General features: G+C 45.5%; 7 protein-coding genes across 7 annotated transcripts; 4 read left to right on the forward strand and 3 right to left on the reverse strand.

Moving 5' to 3' along the window:
* Positions 1–1590: 1590 nt before the first annotated feature.
* On the reverse strand, positions 1591–2110 carry PADG_06101 (uncharacterized protein; the record flags this gene model as incomplete). The annotated part of the gene is made up of 3 exons (XM_010763041.1): positions 1591–1738; positions 1790–1917; positions 2048–2110. 3 exons carry the CDS (start codon positions 2108–2110, stop codon positions 1591–1593), a joined length of 339 nt encoding a protein of 112 aa, XP_010761343.1.
* Positions 2111–4400: 2290 nt separating this feature from the next.
* PADG_06102 (uncharacterized protein) lies at positions 4401–4914 on the forward strand (the record flags this gene model as incomplete). The annotated part of the gene is made up of 2 exons (XM_010763042.1): positions 4401–4668; positions 4730–4914. 2 exons carry the CDS (start codon positions 4401–4403, stop codon positions 4912–4914), a joined length of 453 nt encoding a protein of 150 aa, XP_010761344.1.
* Positions 4915–7996: 3082 nt separating this feature from the next.
* On the forward strand, positions 7997–10654 carry PADG_06103 (uncharacterized protein; the record flags this gene model as incomplete). The annotated part of the gene is made up of 9 exons (XM_010763043.1): positions 7997–8176; positions 8271–8324; positions 8395–9001; positions 9075–9280; positions 9344–9902; positions 9987–10130; positions 10212–10306; positions 10399–10469; positions 10543–10654. 9 exons carry the CDS (start codon positions 7997–7999, stop codon positions 10652–10654), a joined length of 2028 nt encoding a protein of 675 aa, XP_010761345.1.
* Positions 10655–12895: 2241 nt separating this feature from the next.
* On the forward strand, positions 12896–15219 carry PADG_06104 (uncharacterized protein; the record flags this gene model as incomplete). The annotated part of the gene is made up of 6 exons (XM_010763044.1): positions 12896–13067; positions 13132–13222; positions 13285–13460; positions 13603–13819; positions 13895–14862; positions 14939–15219. 6 exons carry the CDS (start codon positions 12896–12898, stop codon positions 15217–15219), a joined length of 1905 nt encoding a protein of 634 aa, XP_010761346.1.
* An 899-nt stretch (positions 15220–16118) lies between these two features.
* On the reverse strand, positions 16119–17414 carry PADG_06105 (uncharacterized protein; the record flags this gene model as incomplete). The annotated part of the gene is made up of 3 exons (XM_010763045.1): positions 16119–16611; positions 16718–16831; positions 16993–17414. The coding sequence occupies 3 exons, from the start codon at positions 17412–17414 to the stop codon at positions 16119–16121; spliced, it is 1029 nt and encodes a 342-aa protein (XP_010761347.1).
* A 1827-nt stretch (positions 17415–19241) lies between these two features.
* On the forward strand, positions 19242–22343 carry PADG_06106 (uncharacterized protein; the record flags this gene model as incomplete). The annotated part of the gene is made up of 11 exons (XM_010763232.1): positions 19242–19391; positions 19997–20027; positions 20140–20224; positions 20503–20539; positions 20620–20777; positions 20894–20976; positions 21061–21596; positions 21709–21764; positions 21846–21993; positions 22064–22279; positions 22335–22343. The coding sequence occupies 11 exons, from the start codon at positions 19242–19244 to the stop codon at positions 22341–22343; spliced, it is 1509 nt and encodes a 502-aa protein (XP_010761534.1).
* Positions 22344–22860: 517 nt separating this feature from the next.
* Positions 22861–24452, reverse strand: PADG_06107 (uncharacterized protein; the record flags this gene model as incomplete). The annotated part of the gene is made up of 3 exons (XM_010763046.1): positions 22861–23618; positions 23687–24060; positions 24175–24452. 3 exons carry the CDS (start codon positions 24450–24452, stop codon positions 22861–22863), a joined length of 1410 nt encoding a protein of 469 aa, XP_010761348.1.
* Between the last annotated feature and the right edge of the window lie 31 nt (positions 24453–24483).

Consider the following 24483-nt stretch of genomic DNA (forward strand, 5'->3'; position numbering starts at 1 on the left):
CCGGATAACTACAAGGAAAAAACAGCCTTTAGACACAAAGGCAAATAAATATATACAGACTTCGATCCGACCCATGGATTCTCCCAGGAACAAACGCATGTTCCCCAGTTAAATGTTAATTTGTGCTAATTATCCTTGAACTTTTTTTTTTTTTTTTATCTATTTAATTATTATTATTATTATTATTTTTTTTTTATTCAGGGTGGCTGTGAGGGACCCCAAGCGCCCTCTGGATAAAAATCCCCCCAGTCAGCGTTCCTCATGTCCTGTGCAAAAGTCCGTTCGCGGCTTGGTTGGCCCAGAAGCATCCGTTTAAAGACTGACTTTGACCCGTTCAACACCCAATCCCTACTTATTATTTATTTCAAGTCTACGCCCGACTTGAGCTACAGAATATCAGCTCCAACACTTACTGGTTAGCCCGTTCCGCCTCTTTTTGCCCATGTGGACTATCCCCCCGATTTCCCCGGTCCCTTTGGCTGGTTGGCTGCATGCACTAAATGGATCCCCAGAATATCTCACCAGAGATCACCAGACGTAGCTACGTAGCTGTGATATCTAGCTTAATGTATTTGGTTGGACTTTTGCTATCATTGGCAGATGTTATCTTCGTGATATCCAATAACTACCCTTGCGACAAGGAATGACGTAGGCGATCAATGATGGGAGCCCCCCCCCCCCCCCCCCCCCCCCCCGCTCATCCAGTTTGAGATCATACACTCAGGCCCTGCCGGGAAGCATTTTGACATTGTTACAGGTATTTCCGCAGTACCCTGCGGCTGCTTCTGCTGCTAGCTTTTGCCGTTGCTAAACCATGTCCAGTAACTAAGGCTGTGGTTGGAGCCAATGGATGTAGTTATCGATAGCCGCAATGGGGAGAGAATACCCTTCTAGATATGTTCACACTCGGCAACCCCTTCAACAGCCTTACAGAGAGACCCACGATAGTAAAAAATACAATCTTGAAGACTTGCTATTGCGCTTTTTCTCCAACCAGGTTACACCTATCCCCAGAATTGCCAACCAATTCTTCCTTATTGTCAAGGAACATGCAGAAAATCTTCAATATGGCGAGGTGCATCACACCCAACTCGCATACCCGCATAACTAGATAAGAAGGCAAGCCAACAAGGGATCTCCCAAGTTGCTGCTTCAGTTTCAGAAATTTGCTCCATCAAGCAAGCTTTTGTAAACCTTGGAATTCTCACGGCAGGCTGAGACTCTTGCAGTTTCATCACTTTCCACTCGGATGCTTCGACTTCATTTCCGGGTAGGTCACTAGCCACCATGGAGAGAGATCTGTCTCGCATGCCCCGACCCGTTCAAATACAAAAATTAAGTATCCAACCTTCTCCACTTCCCGAATAAAAAAGGGTAAATGAAAAACTGAATATGTAGTTAGTTCCACATCACATATATACATCAGCAGCCCCCATCCCTTCCATATATATATATATATATATATATATATATCAACTGCCCCGTGCAGAGCCTTCGTACCACGGCACGAGCAGCACCAAACACTGTAGGTATATATATATATATATATATACATCCCTTCCGGGCCGCCTCGACTGTCAAGGCGAAAAATTACAACTTCTCATCCCTCCTAAACCCACCAACCTCTCTCCCAATCTTCAGTGTCGACGGACCCTGCACCAGCGGGGCTACGGCCTCGGAGAATTCCTTGAAGTGCTCCGTGCTGCCATGTGTCTGAATCGCCTTGGCATCCTTGTATCTGTTACAAAATATGTCAGCGAAAGGTAAATCTAAGTTTTCTATATCAAACGGGGGGTGTCCTTGCCTCTCCACGATGAGCAATTCGTCTCCGGTCTTTGGTCGGATGGCATAGTAGGCCAGTGTGTCGGGTTCGGTGGCTTGGACCTTTTTGGCGGTTTCGGCGAAGAGGGCGGCGACCTGGGACGGGGGTGTTAGTAGTTTAATTTATTATCTTGTGTACACACTTTTATTTGTTTATTCCTTTTTTTTTGCCCCCCCCTTTAATTCTTCAGAATTTATTTATGATTCAGTACCAAATGTAACTCACTTCGTCGATTTTACCCGGCTTCGGCTTGATGATGGCCACGAGATGAATTTCTTTGGAGGCCATGACTGTTGATACGTTTTATCCTGTGTTTTTCCTTTTCTTTTTCCTTTTTTTTTAAAACAAATTACCCTCCAACTGACAAAGGTTATTAGAGTCGAGTGTGAAGTGATGAGTATCCTTGTCTTCACCTCTATTTTAAATAGTTACTTATCAAAAAAAAAAAAGCCATCTCCGGCTATCCCCAAGCTCCTGTTGACTACCGTCACAAAATAGCCGCGGTACGTCCATCCTCCCTCGTAGTTAGTCCCCTCCTGCATGCCCTTTCACTGCGGGGCTGTATATACTCTGTAACTGAACACCAAAAGCCAGAGCCTGTCTCTTGGTGATGATGCAACTAAGTTAGTTAATGCAGGCATGAACTCGGCTCTGCGTGGAAAGGGTAAATTGATTGGCCACCTTGTCGTCAAATGGTAACTCAGGAACAGGGAGTTTGTTTACGCCCTGTATTTTGGAACCTTTGGGAGTTTATTAGGCTGGGCTGGATGCAAACCATGGATCGGTTAACCTAAACTGTCACATTCTTCTAATCACAAGTACCTTTTTATCTCCGCTGCAGACACGCTGGAATAGACAAACACATCCCCAAGAGGATGCAAGCTGCAAGCTGCAGGATGCAGGATGCAGGATGCAGGATGCAGGATGCAGGATGCCGATGTATTTGGCTCATTCAGTCAGTCACTTAATTAGGGGTAGATATTATGCTGGATCGGATGGTCGCAGCCGCGTCCCAATGCCACTGCGTCTCTGCGATATGCCGAATATCTTCATTTTACTCCCATTTCTTTCCATTCATCGGTTAGTCATACACGGTTTAATAGCCATTGCTGGTATTATCCTTAAGATCTTAACAGGGTTTAATTTCTCTTCTTTTCGTATTCAGCAATCGATTCTCTTCAGGGCTATTCCGCTATGTGTATGGTCCTTCTGACAAGCAATATCCTCATATATATTTTATACAACCAAATATCGATTGCCCCACCCACAACAAATACGGGCATGAGATATTGAACCCTCTTTATTATGATCTCTGCGGACTCTGTTGGCAGTTCACACAGGCCGACACGGTTTTCCAAAGCACGCATGTCTCTGAAAAAAAACCTTTTTGTCGAAAATATATATATATATATATATATATATACATACAATATTATGCCGGTCTCCAATGACAAAGTCCCGCAGCTAGTTATAAAAGTCGTAAGCAATGGAAAGGCTATCCAGATCAAGGAGCTAGACAGCGGCAGCAATTACAGCGCCTGTGCTGTTTGAAGCAGACGATGGACGATGTAGATATGAGACAAGTCCAGTTCCAAAAATAGTGAACGGCGTCGTCGGATGCGGGAACGACAAATGCGGACCGCAATTGCGACAGGTAGTTGAGTTCACGGGAGCTTCTTCCATTCGAAAATGGTGTCGATACTAACTAGCCCGTTTCTAAGTCTGCGAGATGTCATCGATCACGCAGATGAGGTCGAGGAATGTCACATACATCACATACATCACATACATCACATACATCACATACATCACATACATCACATAACTACATCATGCTCTTAAGTTTCATCTCGTATTCGATCCCGACGGACCTGCGTAGTCGGGATTTCCTCAGAGACTTGCTATTTCGCAAGCGAGTCTGCATAGCGAACAAGTTAAACTGTCAGTGTTAGCGTTAGCCCCTATCCTTGGTTCACAAGTGGCAATGTCTAATTGTGATTAGACTCCATAACAACGTCTCTTCCCGCTCGGATTTTGATCCTTTTGGCCGATTTGATGATGATGCACAACTCTAATATGGGAAAATATAAATAATTCCGAGGGCAGCATGTTCAACGGGCATGCATGAGCAATTCTGAAAAGGGTCTTCCGTGCCAACGAAAATCAGACATTAGACGGTTAAACCGCCTCCTAAGGAAACGAAATAGTTTTCATTTGTGCCTATGGAATTCTAGTGCGTGATTCAATCTGCAACTCTTACGTCGGAATGTTTGCTCCTTCAATTTAGAAGTGAACCACTCTCCCACGGTGCAGGTCGTCGGACGTATTCTTCACGTCGACCAGGCAAAATTGTGAAAAGTTCACGAGAGTGTCGTCCCACCGTCTTTCAACGCATACAGACTCCAAAAGGACGAATCAAGGCTTGTTTTCGGGTCTGGTGACAGGGCCAAATTAAGCGCTTTTTGGTTCCTACACGTCCTGCATGATTCTAGAGACACAGCGCAATACAGAATTCCACCATCTCCTTGTATACCGAGAGACTGATTGCCTGGCAGAACATTGGTAAGAGCTGCGCGATATGCTCATCTCTCATCTAAAGAGTGACAATCCTTCCCTTCCCGAGGAGGGGCGAAATGCCGCTGGTTCAAACGTTCCGTTTGTGCCTAGGTGGGATGAATCGACATCCACTGCCATTATAACTTCCCCTCCTCTTCTCTTCTGGATGGTTGCCTCCCAACGAGCACCGCTACTGAGCCACGGAATTGGAATGCCTCGGGTTCGTGTGGGCCACTTGCAAAGTGCCCTCAGTACTTCGACAATGTCAAGCGTGAAGAAGGGAATCCGACGTATGAATTCAGCTCCTCCTCATACTCTTGAGGTTCACAATGTGGTTAGGATTGCCCATAGAAAGACACCCGTCTGAATGGAATCAGCTAATCACTGATATGATGGAACCACTCCTCATCAAAACAGCAGGTGATACAGCCAATGAGGAGATCTTTGAGCCTGAAAAGATTGTCAACCCTCGATTGTTCTCCCAGACAGCCTCAGCGTTATCACGCACGCCTCTCTCCTCCCTCAAGAACCAATAGGCGAAGTCGCAGGCCGCCTGGAGAATACAGATACCCTTCGAGGCCCGCCCTGTAGAGCCGGGCGCGAAGATCACAGCTCCGATTTCTACATGCCAACCTCTTCGGACAGACGCAGGGTTATGATCTTTTCTCGATCCGGGCAATTGGAAGTATGGTGTGAGCTCTTGCTCCCTTGACGATGCAGGAGCATGACAGCATTTCAGATGATGGGACGGCACCAATCAATATTGCCTGGATTCGTGATCCGAGCATAACTATATAGTCACAAGGTTAGTAATGAGGGAGCTGCCTTTCTTCACTCGGATTGAGTGCATTTGTTGCACGGATTGAGAAATACATACACTTAGCTGTTATGAAGTCCTGAGGTCCTCTAGCTTCTCCCTAACTAGGATTAACTAGCACATATATTTATGTGTATCTATCTCAGTCGGATAAGAATGAATCAGATCGAGGAAAGTGACACATGAGAAATCTGCCTGAATCTCACTATGGATGACAGTCTCTGCTCACTCTTTCAGAGGAACTCGGGCAGAGCCCATGCCAGCGGCATCCGCACCAACAGACACAGAACTCCTCAGTCACAACCAGGCAGCAGAATCCCATAACCACAACTGCCGCTTATCAGATCCTGCACTGACACAGGGATCTTTCCAACCATCAAGAAGGCAGGTGCACAAGTCACGATCAGTGTGCGGTCTGAGTCACTCAATGAGAATGACCTGTCTCACCTGATAATCTTCCAGCTTGTCAATAATGATCTTAATTCATAGAGCTGCAGTATTTATATATGATTTCCTTGAGTAAAGCTCTCAAGTTCTACTTTAATGAGAAACTTCTTCTTTACTTTTTACATATCTCAAAAGATCAATTGCTGCATGCATTTGATATTATTGCTTCCTTGATTTTCATTTAGACTCCTTCTACTATAAGTTGACCCTTTATTTAATATAAGAAACAATAGTTTTCTTTCTCTCTATAATTGTTATGTGTATATTCATGTTGTTTATTGCTTCCTACATATATACATATACATACATACATATATATATATATATATATATATATGTTATGGATTTAAATATAAAATACATATTTTGCTGTGCTGGGTTAGTTTCCCTTGTCGCCTCCCTGCCAGAAACCGTTGTCCACTTGGTAGTTTACCAGGCTTGGTCTCCAAGCTCGAACGTCAACTGCTGTCTGAGGAACTAGAGAGCTCTGCCCAGGAGCGAATGCGAACTAAGATCTCTCCTCAATCCTTCTCATATGCCAACAGAGTCCAGCTGTCACCCATGCCCTACATCATGATAGAGAGTCATCCCGGTTCCAAGGCGCCCAGCGGGGGGCATTTCGAGACACCCCCCCCTCCTAGATCAGTGACGTTTAAACTAGCTCCACCCCCGAAGTGGCTCTCTCATACTAACGTGCAATTATAAGATCAACAACAGTTTATGTATTTTGTATTGTGCATGATATCGCCCATGACCGAACTGTGAGCCTACTCTCCCCATGAAGCCTCTGTAACTCATGTGTATGTTGATCAGGGGCTACACCAAGAACTCCACAGTCGGCATTTGTAGTTAATGCTGCAAGTAAGAAAGCGTCCGTTAGTTAAAGCAACCCCAAGACAGTTGAATTAAACTGATCCCTGCAAGGGACGGCTCGAACGGCTGTACACGGCTTGCATCCCAAAACATTATGATCTGGAGATTATACCGATGAAGCTAATCCAGAAACATAATTGGAAACTATGGAAACTATGCTGTGTGCTCTTTTGGTTGATTTCCTGGCTGTTGGCAAGACCCAAACACACTGGAGAGAAGGGAATCACGCTGACAGGAACAGGCAGTGGTTTAAGCAGTGCGTGCGTGCAGTCCAGCCTATTCTCAAGGACAAATGGGTCACAGAGAAGAACTGGAGACATGCTGTAACTGGTTCTGTTAGCAGTTAGTTAACAATGACTGGCTGGGCCACTCAATGCGACAACACACTGACACCGCCAGCTACAATCTACAATTCCACAGAGTGATTTTTATTTCTTATATTTGGATGTAATCAAAGACATATATTTATCAGATGGAGTAGAGGGTATTAAATTTATATTTTAATTTAGAAACTAAGGTAGTAACTAAACAAGTAGATATAACATAAATTAAAATATATAAATAAAAATGAAATTAATAAAGTTGAAATTATTTAAAAAAAAAATAAAAATAAAAAAATAAAAATAAAAAAAATAGTAATAATAATAATAATAATAAATAATAATAAGTTCTACAGAGTTTATAAATATTCCTTTAGTTTTAGAGCAGACTTAACAACAACCTAAGAGTTTGTGAAGTATACTTGTAAACAGAAGACTTCGTCTTTCTGAGGGTAGACTGACAAATCAGTAACCTGCTGCATAAAAGCAATCGGATTTTGAACTCCTATATTTACTACTAGTACCGTTCTGAGAGAGAATTCAGCTCCTTGTGGGCTCAATGGCTCAATAGTCGCGTTATTCGACATGGAAGTGAGGTTTGAAGCCGGCGGGTTGAAGGGAAAAAATCGCGGGCGTCGTGCCTCTGTATGACAGACAATAAGAGGCTAAATACGGTTGGGATAGTCATGAGGATTTGGGTTAAGTTGAGAGGGAAAAAAGTCTGTAAGAACGAAGCACTCTATGGTTCCAAACTCCGTTCCTATATATATAATACATACACACACACACACAAATAACCTTACTTTGTTGTTGAATCCCCGACTCCGACGCTGAGATAATAGAGAGATGCGAGATCAAGCCCCCTGACCGCACACCCGCTAACCGCTTAGTTATTAGTTATTAGCGAGAAAGCCAACAACGTTGTTCCAACCATGGGCCGAGTCAAATCTTCCCCGACCCGCAATTGATTTCCTCCGCCACCACCGCCTCAAAACGCCAACCGTCCAACCCCTCCATCCATCATATTTTACTGGACACTGACGCATATGCCGTGGTAGCTCCCAAAGTGTGCTAAACTCGTTGCTGGATTCTCTCTCATTCCCCAACCAGGTGTGCCCTACCAACGTCGAGGTGCATGCCTATTTCCATTTGTTAGCAAGCATGTCAGACACCAGTCCCCCACCTCTTGATGGTGTCCATCCGACGGATACCTCTCCGCGCACAGAAAACGAACTGCCTCCCCGGCCCCCGTCACCGCCGGTGAAAATGACCGCCCCGCAACCAATGGCTGCCGTTAATCACGAGGAGATGGCCCAGCTGGAGAGAGTCCTGCAGTCGGATGTATGGAGAACAACCCTCAGTCCTTGTTGAAGTGCACAGACGCATTTCTGAGTCAGAGGAGAACATAGCTAACAATTCTATGGCCTCCGGGCAGATTGGAATTTCAATCCTTTTAACCAGGCTGAAACAAACTATCGCATCCACCAGGGTTTGTTCTCTATCGTCCCCCTCCCGTATAATTTGAGCCCGATAACCAATTGGTATCAACCCACTCCTAGGACTTCTCAAGTTTTCTTCGCAAACGATCCAGCCTCGAAGAGGAACATGCACAAGGTCTCAAGAAGCTCGCTCGTGCCATGCACGACTCCGCCCACCGCTTCGAAAACCGCCAGGGCACCCTCGCAACCAGTTGTGATGAGATACATCGTATCTACGACCGCATGGCCGATCATGGCCTTCAGTTTGCGATCTCCCTGCTACAGATATCAGATGACTTGAACGAGCTGGCGGCTGTTATGGAACGCGGCCGGAAGCACTGGAAGCAGACCGGCCTGAGCTCGGAAAAGCGTGTACAAGATGCGGAGATCATGGCGGAGAAGGCAAAGGCTAAATACAACTCTCTTGCTGAACAGTATGACCGGGCGAGAACGGGGGATAGCCACCCCGGTAAATTCGGCTTGAAGGGCCCCAAGTCTGCGGCCCAGCATGAGCAGGATCTCTTGCGCAAGGTCCAGAATGCGGATGCGGATTATGCGGCCAAGGTCCAATCTGCCCAGAGCCAGAGGAAAGAACTTACCACTTCGCTGAGGCCGCAGGCGGTGCGTGCACTGCAGGATTTGATTTCGGAAGGCGATTCGGGACTTGGGCTTCAGATGCAGAAATTTGGTATGTTCTTTTTATTCTTCTTTACCGAGCATTTGGGGTTTATGACATCTAAAGCTGACATTTTTGTCTGTAGCTACGTTCACAGAAAAACTTTTGCTTGGAAATGGCCTATGCGTGAGCCCATTGAGAAACATCCCCCCGGTCAGTGGTGCCGAGTTCAAGAGCCTACGTGACGTTGCCTATGAAGTGGACAACGAAGGGGATTTCAAGTCTTATGTCTTGAGCCATGCGTCAAAGATTGCATCGGGTGTAACAGAGATCAGATACGAAAGGCATCCAGTTCGTATTCCGCCCAGGTTATTTGCTAGGAAATGTACTCTCTATCTAACGTGCCAAACCTAGACACTCACGGCACCTCCGCAGCCAACTCCTATCCAGACAGCTAGTCAGCACCCGGCCGCAGCGCAGCAATTCTCCGGCCCCACCCACAGTCCAACCTCTCCCAAGTCTGCTTCCACCCAGTCCCAGCATCAACAACCTCCAATGATGTTCCCGGCCCCACCACCACCACATCAACCGCCCATGCAACACCATGAACAGTACGGCATGCACCCACAAGCACCAGTGCCCACACAAGTGCCACCCCCACAACAACAGTATACGGGACAGAGCCCCGTCCAGATGCCGACGCCCTACCAGCCTTATTCGCAGGCGCCAGCACCACCCCCCCAGGATCGCCAGCTGGGAGGCAGGAACGGGTATAATACAGATCTGCCGCCGCTCAAACCAGTATTTGGTGTTTCATTGGAAGAACTGTTCCAGCGAGACGGAACTGCCATTCCCATGATCGTGTACCAGTGCATCCAGGGTATTGAGCTTTTCGGGCTTAATGTTGAGGGCATCTACCGTCTCTCCGGCAATGCGAGTCACATTGCGCATTTGAAAGCTTTGTTTGATAATGGTATGGCAAGAAGATTTAAAAAACCTGTTAGGTTTCAGCATGGTTTCGTTTGGTCAAACTAACCTCGTATATCATGGTCTGTAGATTCCTCCCAAGTCGATTTCACAAACCCGGAAAATTTCTTCCATGACGTCAACAGCGTAGCTGGGCTGCTGAAGCAGTTCTTCAGAGAGCTTCCGGACCCGTTGTTTACGAATAAGCACTATTCAGATTTCATCACTGCGGCCCGTATGTCGAACACTTGCTCCCAATCCCTCTGCGCTTGGATGTATGGTTTGCTAAATATGCCCACTGTGACATAACATATAGAACGCGAAGATGATATCCAACGTCGTGACGCCTTGCATGCCCTTATAAACAATCTTCCCGACCCGAATTATGCTACACTCCGGGCCTTGATTTTGGTTTGCCCCCCTCTACCCCACTGGTCTTTTAACCTCACCCATCAATCTTTGAACCTACGGTCTGCTGACTTGTGTTGGAAAAATGGTCACAGCATCTCAACCATGTGCAAGAGCGGTCTACAGAGAACAGAATGAACGCAGGCAATATTGCCATTAGCTTTGGGTGAGTCTTTATAGCCGCGCTTTATCCCTTTTTAAATGCCATGTTCACTAATCCCGATACACCTTTTTCCTAGTCTGACCCTGATGGGCTCAAATGCGGGCCACAACATTGCGGACTCCGGCTGGCAGGCGCGGGTCATCGAGACCATTCTGCAAAATACGTTCCAGATCTTTGATGAGGATTAGAAGGACAGCGGCACTCGATCCCTTCATTTGGCTTCCATTATATATTCTCCCGCCCATTTTTTTTTACCTGGATTCTTTACCCTTCCTTCCATTAATTATACTTGTATCCCTACCTACCCTCTATTTCTATTTCTACCTTGCTTCTCTACTAGCCAACAAATCACCCCTTGCTGTGGGTTGTAATATCTCTGATGTAGCTAAATCCCTTAACCCTCTTCCCCGCACCACCCCACCCTCTCCCTTTCTTCTCATTATTGCGGTCGACGATCAGCGACAACTACCTATTGTTCTTTTGCCTTGTTCATGGACAGTTCTTTCTGCTCTTCCCCTCTTTATGAGCTTTGTTTGTCATTCTTGCGGTTGACTTTAGTATTTATTCTGCCTTGGCAAGATAGCTGCCTATTATAATCAGTATCCATCCTAATAGTTAACTCGGCTCAAGCGCGAGATCCCCGTGTGGCATTGCCTACCCCGTGCATAGTGCCTCTCCAGATAATATTGGCAACTCCTGCCAAACCTACACTCGTTCAAGAAGTGAGGGTATATTAAATATTAAAAATTCTGATTATCACAAATCTATTTACATTGAGATCAATATAAGTTTAGAGAGAAGATGTACTTATACAGAAGCAAAAAGTGAAAAAAAAAATCAATTATTTAATATATTATTTATCAATCTCTCAAGTAATTTTTGCTTTATTATTTCATGATTATACTGTTCATCAGAGATTAAAAACAACTAATTAGTATTATATTTTACGTATTTTTATAATTTCAAATGGTAGAAAAATAACATAACTAAATATAGTAACTAATTGACAGTAACTTCTTTATAATATAGTTAATTAAATTTTCATTAAAAAAATATTTAAATTTAGTTAAAGTTTTTTATGTTATAACTAATTAATAATAATATTTTTACTAATACAATATAGTTAATTGCAACATAATTTGATATTTAATATTGATTTCAAAAACTTATTATTAACTACTTTTTTTTTTAAAAATCTTATATTAAACTTCTTTAATCTTGTAATATAATATATTATAAAAACTTAATATATTACTTTAATAGCATTTGATAATATTATCTTTAAATCAACTTTAATATAATTAATCAATATCCTATAGTTGCATTTTTATATTTTAAAATTTTCAAAATATGAATGAGATATATTATTAATTTAAAATTAATTACAAATGATATTTTAAATTGTAAATATTTAAATCTTTAAATAAAAATTAATTTATTAATAACTTAAATTTATAATTTCTGTATTTAAATGATTTGATCACAGATAAAGAAGTTAACTCCAATTTCTTATCTTTTTATTTTTTTTTTTTTAAAAAAGTAATGTGAACTGGAAGAATCATTTCAATCAATGACTTATGTATTCCTCCCTTATCGCCACGTGACCACGACAACCCCCTGAAAAGTTTGGAAGTTTGTGGGATTGAGTAAAGGCGCAGTTTTTGAAAGTTGCATGTTTCGACTACAATCGAATATGAAAAACCATTCCCGCCCTCCTCTTCATTGTCACACCGTTTCTCCTCTTTCTGCTTTTCATTCTCCTCGTTCTTCTGTGCCTTACCCTATACTTCGTTGCTGTCTTCTCTTTCACCCAGCAGCTCATCTCTGAGAAGCTTATCTACCACCTTTTACTACTGAGTTTTAGCTGCAACATCCCACATCCAATACCCACCGTGCGACTGTCCAGAGAATGGGCCAACCGTCCTCCCAGGCATCAAATGCCTTGATATATTTGACCTACGCAGCTTTCCTGTATAGATCTCCTCCAAACACTATCCACCTCCCTCCTCCTTCCCACGCCCCCTTGGCGACTACAGATGTTGAGGATGGATATGGCTAATGTTACTTCGGAACTATGGCGCAGAGCTCTCGGACTCTATATCGCATATCGTCTTCGAAAACAAACTACCAAGGACTTCGTGTCCAGTAATGGCACTCAGAAGGGTTAGAAGAAAAAAAAACTGCACTCACTCACCACGAACAATTCTCCATAATCATTCCATTCTCGAAGGAACCTTATCTATTTATTTGCATCTCTAGACGGCATCCCCCGCGCACACTACCAGAGCCCTGTTTTTCTCCTTTTCACTTCACGATCACCTCGTTGTGAACTGGCTAATGCTTCCCCTGTCATCCTTTGTAGCTATCCCTCTCGCCCTGAACTTTATTGCGTCGGGTGAGTTGCGCAGACAAAGCGCCATCGCGCTCCCATGGTTCTCTTCTTCGTGAGAAGCGGCAGCAGGAATACTTGTGTAGCTAGCGGCGATGACCCAGCAGAAAACAACAATCAATTAAGTATCGTGGTGGTGACATGTGCCACCAATAACGTATCCCACCACGGGCCACAACTTGAGCTTTGCGGAATGACTAAAGTGGTGGCGAGTCTCCGGAAGCGAAGGGGACCTGGAGTATAATCTTACAGATTGATGCTATATTTATATCGCAGCATACAGCAGGTTCGTATTCGAGAGATTCAGTTCAGTGGATGCTGTTCTGGGCCTGACGGTCTATGGAGAAATTAGGGAAGATAAGGATTCGTGAGGAAGTTATCCCGAATCACTTAACTTTCTCTTTTCCCCCCGTATATCGGTGGGTCCAGAGCAGCATTCGCTGCGGCTTCACTACGGGCGCTGATTGCGGCATTGGGCGGGAACTTGACAATCCACCTCCGGAAGATCATGGCTTCTATTTTGTTGCTGTTGTTTACCCCGAGAGATTGTCGGGCGCTCGAATGCAGGCATGATGCTGAGATTGTACCGTCGAACACTCGACCAAGTTAATACTTGCGTGGGAAACGTGCTGCCGCTTCTCCCCTTCCCCCCATCTGTTCCGCCCACATATCCCCGCCTTAGTTCTGTGAAGATATATGGATTATGCTAATTTTAGGAATGTGTCTGTAACCTTCTTTTACTTGCAGCTCTTGGATCGGGGATTTTGTTTACCTATCCTGAAATCGCTACTATTGCCGGTGTCCAGGGCTTGGTTATCTATGGGTTAGCTTCGGCACTACCGCTATTGGTTTTTGGATATTTGGGGCCAATTATCAGGACAAAATGTCCCGAGGGTTTTGTTCTCACCGAATGGGCCCGGGAGCGATATGGTTTGGTCACGGCGATATACCTTAGTATTTTAACGTAGGCTCCCAGAGTTACTTCCAGTTTTCCCTTTCCTCTTCTTCTCTTGGGGAACGGGCTAATTTTCATCGATAGATTGATTACGTTATTTCTATACATGGTTGCGGAACTTTCTGCGCTTCAACAAATCGTCAATGCTCTCACTGGACTCAACGGATTACCAACCGTGATCGTTCAAGTTATGGTGACGACGATTTACACGTCCCTGGGTGGCTTCAAGGTATCTTTTATCACCGACAACATCCAGGGAGCAATGGTGGTGGGATTAGTCATCATAGCTGTCATCACCGTGGGTACGAAAACGACCATCGACCGATCCCTAATCGACTCCTCTGGCCTCTTGGACCCCTCCCTTCTTGGATGGCAGCTAATATATATCCTCCCAATCGCCATCTTCACGAACGATTTCTTCCTGTCCAACTTCTGGCTGCGAACTTTCGCCTCCAAAAGTGACCGCGACCTGCGCATCGGCGTATCAATTGCAAGTGGCACTGTGTTTTGCATCCTCACCCTGGTTGGTGTAACGGGTTTACTGGCAGCATGGTCGGGCGCCTGGCCTGGAAACCCACCCCAGCGGGCCTCGATCGCATTTTTCCTGCTTCTCGAAAAACTCCCTGGCTGGGTGGTTGGCATCGTGCTAGTCATGACTGTTTCTCTTAGTACTGCCGCATTTGACAGCTTGCAGTCTGCCATGGTTAGCACGGGTAGTAACGACCTCTTCCGCAACCGCCTGCCACTGATATATGTGCGCATCCTTGTTGTTCTGTGCATTATCCCTGTCGTAGTTGTTGCCCTCAAGTCTCCCAGCGTGCTGCAGATCTTTCTGATATCTGATCTCGTATCTGCTTCTTCGATTCCTGTTTTAACTTTTGGGCTCTGGGAGAAAGCGTATTGGTGGAAGGGATTCGAGGTAGTCGTTGGAGGGCTAGGGGGGATTTTCTCTGTCTTCATTTTCGGAGCAATTTATTTCAAAGATGCAAAGGAGGGGGCTAAATTGATTCTTTTGGGGAACGGTCTTTATGCACAAGACTGGAGTGTTTTTGGTATGTCCTTCCCTGTTTTATCTCCTTCTTTCTCTCACCTGCCTATGCTATACCCAGTGACTAACAACTACCCAAGGTGCATTCCTGGCCGCCCCCTTGGGTGGTATTCTCTTCGGTATCGCAGCCCTAGGCTTGCGATTGGGTTATCAATTCCTGCTGAGCAAATACCAACATCACAGATTCGATGCGCTGGATAAGCCATCGCCACGTCTTCAACCTTCCGGCGACGGGATTTCCGATTATGGAACTTCTCCCATTGAATCTGGTGTTGAAGGACTGCCTTCCACCCTCCAATTTGCTGCCAAGCAAGATACGGAAGCAAATATTGTCCCTGGCAGCGTTAAAACACCTCTGTAAGGGAGCGGTCGGTGAAAAAAAAGTGGTTTTAATGGGATAGCTCCCCATTAGTATCTGGTCCAGTTGTCCTTCATAGCGATCCAGTTGTTCCCCCAGGGACCTGGGGACACTCTGCTGGCCTGGCATGACATGGCAAAGCTTGGCTCAGCTCATTTACTCGGGCTATGCTAGCTTCTTTGACGCCAAATGGAGCGAACATACCTCTCCTCCTGCTTTTTCTCATATATGCTTTAGTGACTAATATCTGTCTATTATATTTGCATGTACTTTGTTATCTTTAAGTTATGCAAATACAAAAATTGAGAGAAAAGGAGCTTTCGTTTCCATTTGTTTCCAATGTGTTAGATTCTTAATTTCATTGAGTTGGGCGGAGGAGGATGGGTTTGCATTTTTTGAGTAGGGTTAGATACTCGCCCAGCCTGGACGCTTGTATGTTGCGGTTATACATGTACATACATATTAATAGATTGGAATGCATTTAATATATGTTGACAATTTTGGATATTAGATTTGAGAGCTATTTTGTTTATTTTTTACGGATGTGAAATGCGGGCCTTTGGACTTTTAACGTACAATATAATATTTACAATTGTGTGCGCGTGCGTCTAAGGCTAACATCACAGAAAAATGCAAGAAGAGCATAGTAGTTAAAAAGTTTGATCATAAATCTTGAAGAAATAGTTCAGAAATGAATCCAAGATACAAACTTATCCAAAACTCACATGAGCTCATCTTAGGGAAGTTCAAAGGGAAAAACACAATTTTACAAGTATCTTACATAACAATTATCACCTAGTTACTTTCCTTCTAAGACTATTTCAGAAACAGGATAATAGGATATAGCCAATAATCCTCCGCATTCCCTTTCGTCCGACAGTCTATTTGGGAGAAGCAGTCCATTAGCTCCCTCCAAGCTTCCCACCAGATATCAGCTCCAACCGATCCTTCAACGACAACCCCCGCGCAAACGCCGGATTCGTCTCCATATCCTCCATCGTCGTCGCACTCGCAAGGCCCCACACCTTCCAATTCTTCTCCTTCCCACCAATCACCATCCTCTGCAACACAATATACTCAGTGGAATCCTGCTGCTTCGCCTGCACCGGCGTAGGCGACTGTGCCTCCTTAGTTACAGGAGGCGGCGTCCTGCTCAATGTCTGCCGGCTCTGAATACGCACTACGACCTGCCGGATGCCAACTCCGTGGCCGATGTTTGCAGCGCGGTCAGCTATCACCCGTGCGCCTGTGAGGGTCGTTGAGAAGGGGAATGTTATGTATTTGTCTAGGGTCCAGATGAGCTTTTTGGCATGCTCGGGTCGCCGGGCGATGCGGTTTGAGAAATTTGTGTAGAGGCCGCTGCAGCAGATATTTTGGAGGGTAGCGATATCGGCGCTGGTGGGTCGTTCAATGGGACATGGTTAGCAGGGGATTGTCTGCCTTTCGAACTTATACATTTCCCCGTGGGGAATGTTGGGGGGGGAAATGCGGGAGAACTCACGCGGCGAGGGCTGTGTACATGGATTTATGGAGGTCGAGGGCCACACACTTCCTTTCTCGTAAGCGGAGAGGGAGCTTGTATTTTTTGTCGAGGTATTTGCAATAGGCTACGACACTGGCATTGGGTGTTTAACAGGCGCAATTGCGCAAGATTTTGTTAGCTGGATTTATCTTAGAAAATTGACACAGAGAAATCGACAGTCTCGATCCATCCGCCGCTGGCTCTCACCCTTTCAAAGAAGGATAAATGACGGCATGTAGATGGGTATAACTTACCCAACAAAGTCCTGGAACTTCGACCTAACTGATACCCACTCCATCCACAGCCGCTCTTTCGGATACTTGAATATGGACGGCATATGCCTCCACAATGGCCGGATAAAAGTGCCTGGCAAAAGTCCAAGATCATCCGGAATGGAGTCCGCATCCATTTTTTGCATAAGTTTTTTCATCTGATTTGACCCGCTCATAACAGGCGGAGCTTTAGCTCTCAGTATTTGGGCGTTTCTCATCGAGGCTTCTCGCTGTGTAGTGCTGGAGAATGGACGGCCAGAGAGGAGAAGACATCGCGAGAATCGGGAAAAGGAGGAGGAAGATTGTGAAGAGGGTCGAGCATGAATGTGATGGGGTGTTGTGGTCCGGCATGATATAGAATATATGAGGTTGGACGAGGAGCGGGGAGCAACGGAGGAGGTCATCGTGATTGAAGGGCCCGCCCGGGGGCCAATTGAGGCAATTTCGGATAAGAAACTGGAAAACGCCTGCAGAGTGGCCTTGGAAGCAGGGTTATTGGCGGGATTGAGCCCTATGCGCCCATATGACTCCTTGAAGTGTTTGACATCCTCTCAATTTAATTTTTTGACGCTTTTGAAATCTTGAGATTAAGTCGAAAAAGACGCTTACCGCATTTGGACTAGCGTATTCTTTCAACAGACCACGTGAAACATTAGTCATCACACATATCATCCAATCAATTTGTAGCATGAACATGAAATGTTCAACCTTTTAAGATGAGTTGTCTATGTTCAAGCTGCATCAAATCATAGAAACCAATGGATTTATTCATTGAAGCACTTTTGACTTTATTTTGAGGATAGGGGGTGCACCTGGGTCCCAAGTTCATAATTGGCTATTCTTGGGTAGTTATTGGGTAGTTATCTGTGGATAGATATCTGATGGAGAGCGATAAATAACGACGGTGACAACGACAACAACGGCCACGGTGGCTGGTGGACCCTCAAGATGTAGCAACGGAAGATGCAGGTTTCTTCCCTCAGGTTGCGGTTGAAATGAGCCATTACCCTTTCATGGGAACCTATATCGCTATTCACTAAATGCGGTGTCATGAGAATCCCAATCCATGCCACCTCAACCTGGTACTGGGACTCACCTCACAGTCACTTCTCAATATGTTTTCGGCCAGCAGTTTTCTTAAGGAGTTCTTCAGGAAGGATTTTGCTACTTGATATCTTCCTACGCCTCGTATTTCTTATTTTCTCTAATGTCCTATACCAGGTTAGCGAGCTTCTCGTTAAATGGAGGTGAGAGGGGTATTATTACCCCCGACACTGGCAAACCAACCTCCAGCGCTGAATCTACTGGTTGATCACCAATTCCCAACTTCTGAAATATATTGCCGCCCTCTTTCAGTGAGGTATCATTTAGTCGTGGTGTCATTCTTCCTGCTCGCGGCTCAAGCCTCTGTTTTTGCTGTTATTTCTATCTTGATTTCAAGGAAGCAAGCGACTTAGTCGATCTTCTTGCGGGGTTGACTTCTATTGCCATTTCTGATATGGGAGGGAATGGAATAGATATAGCTTCCTCTCCTGCGAGTTCATCAGTTGATTTTGCGTTCTTGCTTATCAACACGACATGCATGTATGACCGTCCACTGTTGTGGGCGCCATTCTCAGAAATGGGCTGTACGTGGGGGTGAGGTGAGACCTGGGGGGTTAGGTTTCTTAATATCACTTAACTTTGTTTCGCTTTCAACAACTCTCAAAACGTCGATTGAGGCAAGAAGATGCCATGACCATATGGTCTTCGCCATATTCTGATACCTATAACATGGCAGCAAATTCTGCATCACTTATGGATCACCCGAAAGGGAATCGATTCTCCGTCTGAACAGCAGAATATCTTATGAGAATTACTGAGAATAAATCATGTGGAGGGCAGTGAAGGAGCTCGTTTGTTTTTGAACTTTCTTATCTAGCGGAGAATTGAATGGGAATGGGAATAATGTATTTCCCAGTCAGTGGCCATGACATTTGTTTCTCTGGGCATATTTTCGCCAATCTACAATGAAGGGGGAAAACTAGAACATCAATAAGTGGCAAACACGAAGAAAATAATTGTAAATACACAGATAGGGAGAAGAGTTGGGAAAGGAGCTATTGTTCATAAATATGACATATTCAGAAGACAAGCAGCACATCATCTCATCCTCCGGAATGGATGGGCCTCTGAGTTCTGCACACACCCATCCGAACTAATCAAACCAGGGTACTAAATGTCGAATAAACATGGGCCAGGTGTCTGCCAGCCAGAAGCTTTCCATGCGATCTGACAAGTCCCCCGCAGCCGTTGCTCTGGAAACGGCGACATCTTCCAGACCCCCATTCCCATACGAGGTTATGTCATCTCCTCAAATAGCTGTGAACATCTCCCAGGCTGTATTGAGCAAGTTCATCCAGCCAGTGATGCAATAAAGGATGAAGACACTCTCGATGTCTTCTGGATGCAGCATATCGTCGGTCTGGCATGGACTTCCTATGCAATCTCTCATGCTTCTCATCCACGCCACCTAGCAGGGCGTGCATCATAGGGCAGGTACTCGTAAAACGAGTCGGACATCATGCCTAGCATGCAGGTGTCGAGAAGTTATTTAAAGTTCTACGTTTAGACATCTCACACACCTGGAAGTCTTATCTCATTATAATACCTATCGAACACTTCCATGATGCGGTGCACGGCATCATACATACCACTTTGGATCCTTGGTGAGTTGTGATAGATGCGTGAATTCCATGGTCAGAGAGTCGATGTCAATAAGCAAACCAAAGTCAAGTGTCTCCTTGATCGAGGCCTCCGAACGCTAGATGAATATCCCAGCGGATAACAGGCATGCGATTGGGAGTGGTCAAACACGACGTAGAGGATGTTCCCCAGCCCGATAGCTTTGGCAAGGAGGGTTGGCTATTTAGATCATACACCGAAAAGACTCTTTTTGACTTCTTCTTGCCAGGACTTCTGCCTTTTGCTAATATCGCTCCAAAAGGATGCCCCTGAAAAATCATGCTGGGACCCTGGTCAACTAGTTATTGACAGGGCCAGAAGGTAGAGGATTGATTCATTGATCCCACAGAGTGTCTGTCTTTCCTTGTAGTTTCTTCCATTCGAACCTGACCCCATCGGGGGTAGCCTTGAATTATTTCGGCTGGGATTGGCATATACAAGTCGATAAAACAAGACAGGTTATCACCTTTTTCTCAACGACAACATGGCCGTAACACTTTTGATATGCTGCACTAGATATCGGGCTGCTAGCTTAGTCGTTAGTTACCGTTGAGCAACTGATGGTTGAACAGAGAGAGCTTTTTATCAATGCATCCATCATGTTCTCGCCAGGATCATGGACTTGGTCAAGCCACCCTGGAACAAGGATCATAACATATCATGAGTGAAATATAGTTAACGGAACCGGTGTTCATTGTTTTAGTTTCGTGACTTCGGATTGATATTGATTCGCCACGATATTCAAGCCAACATAACGTAACTACCCAGATCACAGTTATATGCAGTGCGGAAAGGCGACATCCAAGTAACTAATTAACCTGGACATATCAATTTGGGCTCCGAAATGAAGACTTTTCTTTCTCAAGTTTGCAGACGGGTTTTTAGGTTATTTGGTTTCCGCTCTTTTGGCAGGTAATTTTTGAAATCTCTCTCGAAGAACCAAAATCAAGTTCATCCATTGGGTGCGGGCGTCTCCCGGCCGAGTTCCAGAGACTGGTTAGGCGTGTTGCCCTACGACAGGCCTCTAAACGAGGGGGCATCTGGTGCCTATCCACCCCCATAATATAGGCGCAAGTCTTAACGAAGCGTCATTAAGCGCTTAGGCAGATCTCCAATCATGCCCGGACTATTTCTAATTAACTCTGCTTCTCATTCTAAGCCACAATCTCTCTCCCCTTTGTCAACAACCTACAACCTCTCCTGCAATCCCGCTCATTCGTACAGGAACAATTCCTACCAATTGTCCGCAAAATACCCGCCCGTTTGTGTCTATTTCCAATCCGTCTATCCCTATCTATCTTTTCTTTGTGCTCACGGCTGCGACAGTCGTTGACTCGAGACTGGCTTCCTCCCTCGACCGCAAACTACTCCCTCCCCCTCCCAATCATGCTCTCCGTCCACAATCTCAGCCTCGATTCCGCAATTCCTTAAGACCAGATCGCGAGCACCCAGTGGCTCCAGTCGATCCTCTCGATCCTCCACCCTCGTTTTCCTCCTCAATTCCCTCCCCCCCTCCATTCACCGTGGTCCCCCCGTCACCGTTCCCATCATCCGATACCTCCACCTCCACATCCTGCGACACATCCTGCGATGTGGTTTCGGCCCTCCATCCTCGAGTCGCTGTAATATTGGGCGTTGATCGCCGCTGGTATATCCCCTTGTTATTCTGTCGGGGTCTCAGCGTCCTACCCGCAGCATGGTGGGGGCTACGATGTGCATTCATGTTCCTGGCAGAGCTTCTGCGTATCAGGCCCCAGTTTTGGCATGAGGGATGGACAGCAGCTATTGTGATGAGCACTTCGGGCGATTGGGATGTGGAGAGGAGGTTCAGAGTTATAGAAGTGGCATTGGCCATTATCTGGGTAAATCCTCCGCTATCTGCTGCTCCAATTCTCGTTGGATGTCATCATGAAAATCAACAGGATGACACAGATCAAAATGGATCCACAATGCTAATTTATTTCTGAATTACAGTGTTCAGCATCGGCATATTTGTTCTACTTCTTCACGGATTGTATGATGTCTAGATGGTGAGCTGGGTCTTTACCTGACAACCAGGAACAAACGAGCAAGTAAAATAACAAATCTCTGGGATTGACCCGGGAAACTAGGCTTCTTAATTATGCACCTCCTGCTGTTGTGATTCGACTTTTGGCTACAAATGGTCTTCTTGCCTACCTCACTTCATGGATTCTCTACCTATCAGGGGCATCCTCGGATCCCCGCCTCCTGCTTCCGGCATGGATATCAATCGCATCGGTTCGTGTTCCTTGAATTTATGCATGCGTCTGCCCCAGTTGGTAATAGATCTCTCTCATTCCCGAAACAGGTCCTCTCTTTTGTCTACCACATCACCCAGCGCCAAATTAATGTTAAGAAAGAAACATTTGCTACAATCTACGTCTTCTCAATTGCAAGCTTTATCAGTATGTGCTCTTTGCTTCTACAGCTGCACCTCACACGTGAGAATGAGCCTGAAGTCCCCTTATTCGTTATGGGTAAAAAGGCATTGGAAATTGGCACGGAAATAATTGCTGAATACAGGGTAGGAACTCCCTGTTTCCCACAATAAATTAATATTTATATTCTAACATTTGCAGCAGAACTGATTGGAGCGCTCTCTGCATGGGTGGCACGCACATGCACCAGCACACGTTGGCTACATATGCTGTTGGCTTTGTTCCAGTTCCGATAATTCTACGTTATCGTTGGTTTCTCACACTTTTTGGGTGGTTTCCTAAATAGATGCAGCAAATCACTTCGTGAACAATTCATTTGTGCCTTATTTTCTACCCATGCCAATTTTCAGTATGTCTGCATACGTTGGCTTTGTCGGTTCGCACTCTTTCATCCACCAATGGCCCCTGAACTCCTCTGTTATGACTAGACTATCAAGCAAAAGCATAAGAAGTGATATAAGGAGAAAGTAGTCATTAAATCTATTATCTAGCAAAATTTCCAAACTCTCAAACATGAATGAGGCCATCCTCTAACTTGGGTCCCTCTTCTCCAAGGAAATGTCTACAATAATTATACAGTCATAACGGTAAACATAACGCCAGCCCCAAAAAGCCACAGTCAGCCCGACCCATAACATTATCCAGAACTGTCCACCCTGTTCCGGGTCTATATTTTCCAACCCTTTTCCTTCGCGACCATGATTCTTACCCAAGCCAGGAATGCCGTCCCGGTAATCAACAACACGGCAACAAATAACTGCGCCTTCCAAAACACACTAGAGTAAATATCAAGAAGTGCGCCTGCGATCGGGTTGCCAATCAACAGTCCCAAGCCTGCGAACCAAAAACACATACCCATGCGTGTTCCCACGAGGGATAGATCAGGGCTAAGAGACACAATAACAGTTGGTGGGAGAGAGACAAGGGCGCCGGAGAAAACCCCATACAGACAGGAGAAAACAATAGAGCCCGCGATCGAGTGAATTCCCATCCAAGCAAACAGAAGAACAGCACAAGCGAATGAACAGGGAATCATTACATTCAAGGCACCAAAACGATCCGCCAGGAGACCGGGGATGATCCGACCGAAGATGGAACCAGCGTTGAGAATGGCTATCATGGAAAAAGCTAGGTCGTCACTGGCATGCAGCCTTACCTTTAGGTCCGTTGGGACGTAAAAGAAGGGGAAGTAAAGGCCAACGAAGACGAAGAATATGCCGAAGCTAAGGACTAGATATGGGATGTCGCGCACGGCAGATATATCAAGGAGTTTTTGAGTTTTGGGAGGGGGTGGTAGCCGGGACCTCAGGATGGCGATGGATACAATCAAACACCCAAGTGCTATGAATGCGATGATTCGCGTGGTCCAACCAAACCCGAGTTTGTCAATGAGTTTGCGAAATAAAATCGGATAAATCACCGCTCCTAATATCAGTCAGCTTCGGCGAACCCATAGATGATATGAGGGGGCCTCTCCTCGCACAAAAACTCACCGAGACTTCCTCCAGAGGCCGTGATACCGCTTGCCAACGCGCGCTTCGTTGTAAAGTACGTTGCCACAATGGCTACACTGGGCACAAACAAAAACGCACAGCCGATCCCGACAAGGACACCCTGTGCCAAGAAGAGCTGATAATACTCAGTGCTCAGAGAAGTCATCATCAGGCCGAAGACGACGCAAAAGCTGCCCGTGACGATGAGAAAGCGCAGATACCCCTTGTCAAAAATGGGGCCCGCGATAACACCAACGAGGAAGAGGAGAAACCCTTCGGTTGTCCCGATCCAGGAAATAGCTGATGGGGATTGCTGTGGTATGTATGTTGTTTTGTAATAAGTTTGATATACGCCGAAGGTATTGATGATTCCCCTACGAAATGGTCAGTTGTAGCCGCATATCCCCTCGCCCCTTTTTCATCCCATGGCATACGGCATACGCCAAATTATCCCCAATCACCACGTCTCAAAGGGGCAAATCACTCACCATGAGTTGAAAAATAGAAAGAAAGCGCCCAGAACCTGTAACCAAGCTTTGAAGCCGCCATTTGGTGGTGGTGGTGGTGGAAGCTTATTTGGCGCCGAGGATTTGTCTCCAATCGAGGGCTCTGTCACATTCTGCCCCTCAACATCACCATCCCCATGGTTCCCATGGGATTGCACGTCGTTTGGAATGGGTGCCATTGCACTTTTAGTGATGCTGACCTCGCTTCTACTGGATGAGCTCGAGGAAGTGGTATCTCGGCCATTGCTGTCTCCAGCCATTTGGTATAGCCGAGCCGTGGCCGTTTAACTT

This window comes from Paracoccidioides brasiliensis (assembly GCF_000150735.1).
Source record: "Paracoccidioides brasiliensis Pb18 unplaced genomic scaffold supercont2.7, whole genome shotgun sequence".
Lineage (NCBI taxonomy): Eukaryota > Fungi > Ascomycota > Eurotiomycetes > Onygenales > Ajellomycetaceae > Paracoccidioides > Paracoccidioides brasiliensis.